The sequence below is a fragment of the Plasmodium fragile genome (genome assembly GCF_000956335.1).
Source record: "Plasmodium fragile strain nilgiri unplaced genomic scaffold supercont1.86, whole genome shotgun sequence".
Classification (NCBI taxonomy): Eukaryota; Apicomplexa; class Aconoidasida; order Haemosporida; family Plasmodiidae; genus Plasmodium; species Plasmodium fragile.
In genome coordinates, this window is record NW_012192666.1 from 1 (window position 1) to 9531 (window position 9531).

At 51.1% G+C, this 9531-nt stretch overlaps 3 protein-coding genes across 3 annotated transcripts in view; all 3 read left to right on the forward strand.

The window, feature by feature from the left end:
- Positions 1-251: 251 nt before the first annotated feature.
- On the forward strand, positions 252-4624 carry AK88_04977 (uncharacterized protein; the record flags this gene model as incomplete). Its single annotated transcript, XM_012482581.1, has 4 exons — positions 252-1038; positions 1710-1901; positions 2508-3094; positions 3269-4624. The coding sequence occupies 4 exons, from the start codon at positions 252-254 to the stop codon at positions 4622-4624; spliced, it is 2922 nt and encodes a 973-aa protein (XP_012338004.1).
- A 923-nt stretch (positions 4625-5547) lies between these two features.
- Positions 5548-7603, forward strand: AK88_04978 (uncharacterized protein; the record flags this gene model as incomplete). The annotated part of the gene is made up of 3 exons (XM_012482582.1): positions 5548-5646; positions 5789-6725; positions 7209-7603. 3 exons carry the CDS (start codon positions 5548-5550, stop codon positions 7601-7603), a joined length of 1431 nt encoding a protein of 476 aa, XP_012338005.1.
- Positions 7604-8161: 558 nt separating this feature from the next.
- The window catches only part of AK88_04979 (uncharacterized protein), a gene marked incomplete at both ends in the record, with an annotated part of 3722 nt that continues 2352 nt past the window's right edge, over positions 8162-9531 (forward strand). The window contains one exon of the mRNA XM_012482583.1: positions 8162-8564. Within this exon, the coding sequence (XP_012338006.1) occupies positions 8162-8564 (403 nt within the window). The remainder of the gene's footprint in view (positions 8565-9531) is intronic.

A 9531-nucleotide genomic window follows, 5' to 3' on the forward strand; every position in this document is an offset into this window, starting at 1 on the left:
GTGTACGTGGTGACCCCACGTGATGTAAGTTCGATTACACAGCCAGTGCCGCGATGGGCAGGACACAGGAATCAATATAAGAGGACTTTGTTGATACGGGCACTTACACATACATGTGAGAATGTATATGTATTTATGTGCAACAATATAGATAACATGTGACCATGGGCACTTTTTTAATGTTCATGTGCAACATGTAGGATAACGCATGGAACAACTGGAAGCAAGTGTTGGAGGCATTTACGGAACATATGGAGGCAAACAACGAACTAGCCGAAGCGTGGGGGGCAAACTGTTATAATACTGGTTGGAATGATTTCGGCAAGGGCCATGACAATCATACGGGGCAAACCGTAGCAGATGTGGTACGGTGCAGAGTTATGAGTGTTGCATGGGCCTTCGCAAATTGGTCGGACAAAGGTGCACACGCGACGGGGCCAGGGGTCCACATGACGAAGGAACAACAGAATATGTTCAGGTGTGAAGTGGTAAATATCTTTGGACACTTACTGAAAGAAAAATATTGTTCAGAGCAAAAAGGATACAGGAGAGGTGTAGAATATTCTCGGATAGCATTCAAGAGTATGCAAAGCGCGGGCATAAATGGAGTGGGAGCAATCAATGGTCCTGTTATAGATGGAACATGCACAGCATGTGGGTACGGCGAGAATCGAAGGTGGGCACACGCGATAAATTTGAAAGTAGTAGAGTGGCTCATGCAGCACGGGGACATAATGAACGAAATAGCAGCAATGGAAAGGGCAATGCCGTGTACAACAAAATGGACAGATTACATTAAGCAGCTGGACCCCGGGCAGAAACCTATTAAGGGTGGGAACACAGAAGGGGGAACGCTCAAAGACCGTTTGAGCGAAGCAGGGAAGAAGAAGATAGAGACAGCAGAGACGCAGCTGGAAGGAGCAGTAACACAGATACTTGAGAAAGTCGCGCAAGCCACAGACCACATACTGCAGCGAGCAAAGGAGGCGTTTCAGGAAGTGCAGAAGAACGCGAACACGGACGCAACTGAAACGACAGGTAACAATACGATTTGTAACACTACGAACATATGGCCCATACCGACCATGGCCGCATACCGGATCATACTGCCGCATACGCATACGCCGCGCGCACGGGTCGTACGGCCGAATATGGATGCGCATGCCGCCACAACACGAACACGCGGCGGAACAGCGTGGCACATCTTCGCTGCCACACGTTGCTGCCCCACTTCGGTGTAGCGGCGCTGTGCGGCCGCCACGCCGGTAGCGACGAGCATACCGTTCGCACCGTTGGCCACTGTGTAGACGAGTGTAGACGAGGTCTGTGTGTGCTGCGATGACCAGTGTAGCGGCCGCACAGTGGTGTGACAGTGGTGCGTGGGATGCAGCGGCCACGACGGGAACGGTAGCCGTAGCGGTAGCGACGACGACTGGGTACACGACATGACGGAGCGTAACGGCGGACGAGATGACGGCAACAACAAATACAAGTTGTACTGCTATCACCTCCGTCCACCGATTACGCAGTCCACCGAGTGCGCCCCCCTTTCTTCCTGTCTTTGTCCTCTTCTAACAACGTGCGCGCTCTCTAACACCGTCCCGCCCCTACCCTGCCGCTACCTGACCGCACCGTCCCGCCCCTTCTTTCTGTAGCACTGGTGTCCTTTTTTTTTTTTATCATCTTTTCGTCTTTCTTCCTTATTATAGCTCCGACCACGGACAAAAAGGCAGAAACGAAGAGTACCGAGAAGAAAGATGAGACGAACGAACACAACACAGGAGAGACCAAGGGTGACCAGCAGGATACGGCAGCAGCAGCCACCGGCGCATCCAAGGGAGCGCCCACTAACTCAGCAGCGGAGTCTCCGACGCCGAAGGATAGCACAGAGCAAAGTTCAGGTAAGGCACCTGTTCATGAGAACAAGTCAACATGTGGGCCAACGAGTGAGACTGACAATAAGAAATCAGGGGAAGCCAATGTCACCGTCACAGTTAGTTTTGGATGATCCTCCTCAACTGAATGTAAAGGTAAAAGGAATACGACCCCCGAGTACTCCACTTTATAGAGTAGTACGGACACTGTCCTGACGTCACCATGTGCACCACAGTACACTGACCCATGTCTCAGAGAACGGAATGACCCGAAAAAACAAACCACAACCACAGCAACAACAATTTCCGGAGAGACACCACGGACAGCGCAACAACGGAAAGCGAGAAACCAAACGTCGAATGAGAGTGAGCGGGACGCACAGCGGTGCGAGCCATGGGTCGGCCGCGGGATGTAGACGTCGACGTAGATGCAGGCCGACACACACACTGTCTGTGTGTGTGTTGTGTGTGTTGTGTGTGTTGTGTTGTGGGCGAGAGAGACAGTCTTTTCCCGGGGTGGCACCGTCCCCAGTTCATGAACCATCGTACCAACCGTGTGGTCAACCATAACGTTCCACCGCACACAAAACTTAAGTTTCATCACATCCCCTACTGCTTCATTTGACATTATAGGTAAGGATGGTGCAAATGGTCCAGGCTCGTCAGGATCCCCATCTGCACCTGCAGAGGCAGCACCGAAAGCATCAGACCCAGCAGCATCGGACCCAACATCACCATCAACAGGACCAGAAACAAAATCAACAGGAACAGGAGGGTACGGTAACACGAGTGCCAAGAACGATGACGACTCCGGGGACGCCGTCGTCGCTGGCGGCAACGATGACCCCCCTCTTCTCAATCCACCCAAACCAAAACCGAATCCGAACCCAGATCAATCGGGGTCGAGCGGTAGCGCCAGCACCGGCGATGCGTCCGCAGGGAGTGGTGAGGATGGTGCTGCTGGTGGGGAAGGAAAGGGAGGTGGGGGTGGTGAACAGGCTGCTGGCGGCACCGGTAGCGGAAGTGCAGGAGGAGGAGGTCGTAGTGGTACTGGCGTTGGTGCTGGTACGGGTGGTAGTAGTGCTGGTGCCGGGCCTGCCCTTACCCCTGCCACCCCGTCCGTGCCGCCCGGCCTCACATGGGAAGATGTCAAGTGGTACACCCCCGCGATTATTCCCGCGGTGGTTGGTATTGGGCTCATTGCATTTTTCCTCTGGAAGGTAAATATATACCACCATGCGGGCATCCCGCATGTGCAGGATGTTTATACCTACGAACATCCCGCCGCGCACCAATATATGATCGTTCTAACACAAATGTACTCCTACACCCGCGTTCATTCCTTTTATCCTACCGTCCTCACCCTCCTCTTTACCCCCCTTTTTTCTGCTTAGTACTTTGCGTACCTCGCCAAACGCCGACGAACATATCGAACCGTTCGTGACGTGCCGTCACCGCCACTCGACGACGACATATTGCAGCATCTACAACGCGGCGCGCCAACGCTCGATTACGGTTACACGATGATTAGGGATAGGCAACCTGCGTCTGCTGCCGCACGACGCGCACCACGCCCACCACGCGTGCATAAACGCACGATCATCGAACTACATCTAGAAGTGCTCCACGAATGTGAAGCGACCGAATGGGAAAACGTCAAACAGGACTATTTGAAGATTGTATTGCAGGAGTTTGCGCGCGCCTTGGAGCGGGACCAGGACAGCAATAACAATATCTTGGGTGTCTCTACCTCAAACCATGGTTTACCAGGGATGAATGTTTCATCCACCGCGGATCCACCCACCTATTCCGACGCAACCGATCCATGTCCACCACATGAACGCGATCCATGGAGTTGTATGGAAACTATACAATTACAAACGGACCCGTCTCCACCGAATGCAGACGATCCCGATACATGCAGTTCCATGGAACCCATACAGTTAGCACGGGAGCGTGCTCCGCCTAACGAAGAGCACTCCGATCCATGGCGTTGTATGGAAACCATACAGTTACAAACGGACCCTTGTCCACCGCATGCACACGACCCCGATCCATGGCGTTGTATGGACACTATACAGTTAGGACCGGACCCTTGTCCTCCTAATGAAGAGGACCCCGATGCATGGCGTTGTATGGAAAATATCGACTTAGATGCAGAACAGAATGCTCATTCCGACCACGGTGACGAGACGTCGTACTGCACCCATTGGATCCCTTGGATTGACCGCAACAAACATATTCTGCGGGAGTGCACGACGCAGCCGTGGTTTAATGCCCTCAAATCGGCATGGAAACAATACCTGCGCGATCACATGGTGGCAAACCAGGATAGCGGAGTATACGGGCACCGTGAACTCGGTGATGCGGCAACCGTGCCGATGAACAATCTTGACGCATGGAAAGAATGGGTTGCAACACAACATGACCTTATGAATACATATAGTGAGGAGGAGTGGTTTCAACATTTGTTGCATAATGTTGAGGAGGAGACAGTACCGCAAAAAGGCGACATACCTCGCGTAGAACAACACTTAGACGTGGAAAACGTAATGGCAGCACACGATATGCTACGCGTGACAGATTTACCGCCCCAGCCACTGCATCCGCAACCTTACATGACAAAACCGTTAACCGCTAAAATATGGATACTTATCCTGGCATTAGTCATAGAAGAGTGCGAAGTCGAATGCAGTTTGCAGCAGACGGAGTTATATGTGGATGCTTTATTACAGAATATGCGACATTAGTATGACGCCGCATATGCATGCGAAATAACGCATGCTAACCGTAGACCACTTTTATTTCATTATGTGATATACATAATATATTTCTACTTTACATTATTCTACACCTCCTTGTTTTTTTTGCTGCTCTGTTCTGCTTACTTGCTGTTTACTTGTGCCTTGTTTTGTTCTTTTTCTGTGTAGTCCACTTCTTTTAACATGACCATAGGAACAGGTGCGTACCGGTTACATGCATATAAAATGTAGACTTAACTGAATAATATGAAGGGGTAGTATTCTTCTTTATGGGAAATTATTTATTAAAAGCTGAGCAAGTGCATTCGAAGGGTATAGTGCACAACTAATATAGCACGCGACCACGCATTCGCGTATAAGGACATTGCCTGCGCGCGCCGTGGCCGCGTAAACCGCATTGTAGCCGAGTGTACGACGGCAGAAGAACTTGACGTTGTTGTTTTTACTGCGGTTTTAGTGTACAAGGGGTTTAAGTGTACGCACACAGAGACAACATGTGTGAAGGCGTTTAGTGGAGACCGGTGTAGACTGCGGGGCGGGGGTGTATATTCATGACGCGTTGTGTGTGTGTACGGTAGTTTAGTAGTACTGTTTTTTTTTCGTTCTTCTCGTTAATTTTATGCATGCTTTTTTTTGGTTCTTTGTTGTATTCTTTTTTCTTTTTCCATTATTCCTTTTTGTTCTGTTTTCCAATATATGTGTTTTTTTATTTTCTTTTTCCCCCCTGTTTAGCAATTATTAATGAAGCATACACTTCTTCTACAGCGTTCAGTTCACGCATATGTTTTATTAATGTGAACACAGCCACTACTGTGAAAAGCCCAGGGTAGTTGTGTACACGCACACGAACTGTGAGGCAGTGTAATATGTGCCACAACAGTTGAATACACAGTTAAAGTAATAGAGGCAAGATGGCCGCGACATTACGGGACCTATTGGTGCATTATACTACGAAAAGGGCAATAAGGGCAGATGAGCAAGAGGGCGATACTGGGAAGGGAAGTTTCAGCGTAAGTTAAGTACACTAAGGGTAAAATGGGAGCGACTTGTACATTTACATACATTTACAGTAGCGGAATATAGGCGTTGACGTGATCATGCAACAAGCAGAATTATGTATACATCTACGTATTTTTTACGTGTTTGTTGTAGGAAATATTCTGGGGAGACGTTAAAATAGTATATGACGCGTTATTGGATGCAATGGAGGAACACAGGCTAGAACTAGAGCCCTTGTGCGGACAGATCGTGACGGATGCGGGGATGGAACAAATACGCGTGGAGGATTCATCCTTATGCAAGGACATCATGAAAGTTTACTATTTTATCCAAGGTATTCCACCAGAGCACGGCACGAATTCGGCTGCAAATCCGCCTGAGGACCAGATACACCCATTCATGAGGTGCATGGTAGGATACGTCACTTTAGCCAAACAATTTGCACCGCTGTGTGACTTCAACACCTTAGTGCCCTATGCACGCGCGGCCACAGCCGCTATGAGGCCAACGTACCAAGTGTACACTAGTAATAGTGCATGCAACGGATTGGATTTCGATACACTACAAATAGGGCACAAATTGGTAGGAAAGACAATTCAGGCATGGATACACAATGACAGTACTCGGTGGCACGAAATCATGGCCGATTATGTGCACGCCTCTTGTGCCGACCACACCACAATTCAGGCAGGCACCAACAGCGGGCAGGATACACACGAACAGCCAGACAGCAAGGGTGCACACGGGCCAATTAGTCCGGACGATTTAAAAAAGTTGGCCGCTAGTAAACATGAATTATCCAAGGAGGACGCGACAGCAGTGTTGAACCAGATACAGGGACTGACTGATACGGATAATATAATGAAGAAGTTGAAAGAAGCAATTGAAGAAGTGGAATCGGAGACAAACAAAAAAGTGACGACAGCAGCAAGCACACCATCCCCAGGTACACATACAACATCGTCATCATCCGGATCATCGACAACATCATCAACATTTTCATCGTCATCACCATCCGGGACGTCGGAGTCGGCGCCCGCCAAATCCGCCACGGCGGCTACTGTGCCGGCTGGAACACCAGTACCACCAGGTAAGGACCGATGGGGACAAAGCACCAATACGCCCCGCACACGAATATTACGAATACGACCCGGATGGCCCATATGGATTCCGCCAACAACAACAACACGCACGCGGGGCAAATAACAACGCACGGGGGAACCGCGGTGCGCAAACAGCTGCACAGCACCCCACAACAACGCACGCACGCGGCGGAACAGCACAACAGCACAGCGTTGTGCAACAGCACAGCAAACGACGTCGTTGACGTTGATCGGCCATGACGGCAGCGGTAGCGGCGACGAGGCACCGGAGACGAGATGAGGGATGCAGCGGGTCGCCGGATGCCGCGGCCGCGAGATGACGGCGACAAATAAAAGTGTACTGCTACCATACCATGTCACCGTACGCTTGCTGCCGCTACCTGAGCGCACCGTCCCGGCCCCTTCTTTCTGTACCACTTGTGTCCTTTGTTGTACCATTTTGTCGTTTTACTTCCTTGCTTTATTTGCAGCAGGCAAGACACCGCAAGCACCGGCATCCCCAGTATTACCAGCAACGCCACCACCACCTCCTCCTCCATCAAGGACATCAGAGGGTGAGGGGACAGCATCAACGGACACAGCACCAGCGCAGCCAGCAGGGACATCGACGGATGCCACAGGTGAGGACGAGTGTAAGCACGCGAAGTCCAGTTCTGCAGCCTCTGGTGCAGAGACACATGAAGGATCCCGCGTTAGTGTCACGACAGTTCCCTATTCCTATCCCGGTCAACCGTCATGTGCAACAGTTAACAACATCAGGGAGCACGAGAGAGCTCCATCTTCCACAGGTACCTGCGACAGTCCACAGAGCAGCAGCCGCAACGGCTCCTCCGGAGGTGTTGACAACGTGCTGGATGCCTTATGATAGTACCCTCGCTGGGTTATCTAAGGGAAAAGGAAGAACAGCAGAAAAAAAACAACAAAACAAAAAAAAGCCCAACACTATCCTCCTTTTCATTTAGTCCACACGCGAAATAACAAAAAACAAAAGCACCCACATTTCCGTAGAGACAACACGGAGAGACAACACGGAGAGACAACACGGACAGACACCACGGAGAGCGGGGCAGAGAGCGAGAAACCACACGTCGAATGAGAGTGCAAGCGACAGAGCGTCAGCGATGGGCCAGCCGCGGGGAAGTAGAGAGACGTAGAGACGTCGACACGTAGATGGGTAGAAGTCGCGAGACACACACTTTGTGTTGTGTTGTGTGATGTGTTGTGTGTGTTGTGTGGGAGAGACAGAGAGTCTTTTCCCCGGGGTGGCACCTTGCCCATCCGTCCTCGTACCCTCCGGTCTGTCTCCTGCCTCGTCAACCGACCTGCGGTCAACCCGTGAAACGACCGCAACGAACCGTGATCAACCGTGTGGTCGAACAATGCAGCGACTGGACCATGGTGCCGACCGTATACACGACCGAGCATGGCACCAACCGTGTGGCCAACCATCCACCGCACAACACTTGAGTTATTTCCATATTCTTCCTTTTCGTTCAAACTCACAGGTACTGCAAATACACCGGACACGACAGGTAAAGGTCCGGAGGATTCACCGCCCGCACCATCCAGCATACCCACAACAACAGGAAATGACGGAAACGCGGGTACACCAGGTGTACCAGGTCCATCTCGTGAAACAGGTGCACGTGGTGACGCCAGTACACCCGTTACTGACACGGACCCTACCCATAGGTGGACCATACAGGACGATGAAATATATGTGGATCCCCCGCCTTCAACGTCCATCCCGGGATCCGCAAGAAGAGAACAGCTCCCCGGGGAAGAGAAGGACCCTACATTCAACCTCAAGTTGCCAGAACTCGATGGTAGCAGCGTTGAGGGATCATATGCACCTCCACCCTTACGCGTTATACCACGTGATGAAATAATTATCCATCCAGGTCAACCTGAAGGTGGCAGTGGACGCACACCCCCCGATCTAACCGCCGCGGTCCTTACCGCCACTACTCCGATACTGTTTTTTCTTACTGCCGTCACCGTCGCCCTTCTTGGTTATTCCCTCTGGAAGGTACGTATATACGACAATGCGGGCATGCCGCGCGTGCAGGATGTTTATACCTCAGAAACTCCCCACCGGCTCCAATATATGATCGCTCTAACCAATATACTCCTACACCCGCGTTCATTTCTTTTATCCTACCGTCCTCACCCTGCTCTGTACCCCCCGTTTTCTGCTTAGTACTTTGCGTACCTCACCAAACGACGACGAACATATCGAACTATACGTGACGTGCCGTCACCGCCACTCGACGAAGAAATACTCGACCATCTACAACGCGGCGACCTGCCGCCACCCGATTACGGCTACACCTTGATTAGGGATAGGCGGCCTGCATCTGCTGCCGATCGAGGACGACGCCCACCACGCGTGCATAAACGCACCATCATCGAGCTATATCTAGAAGTGCTCAACGAATGTGAAGTGACCGCATGGCAAAACGTCAAAGACGACTATTTGCAGATACTCGTGCAGGAGTTTGCGCAGGAGTTTGCGCGTGACTTGGAGCCCGATGCAACCGGGCACAGTAGTTCCCCGCATGCTGCTACGCCAAACGAGGGTTTATCACGGAACAATGTTTCCTCCACCCTGGATCCACCCACTGACACCGAAGGAACAGATCCATGTCCACCACATGACCCCGATCCATGGAGTTGTATCGAATCCATACAGTTACAAACGGACACTTCTGCACCGCATGAACACGACCCCGATCCCTGGAGTTGTATGGAATCCATACAATTAGCCACGGACCCTTCTGCATCTAACGAAGA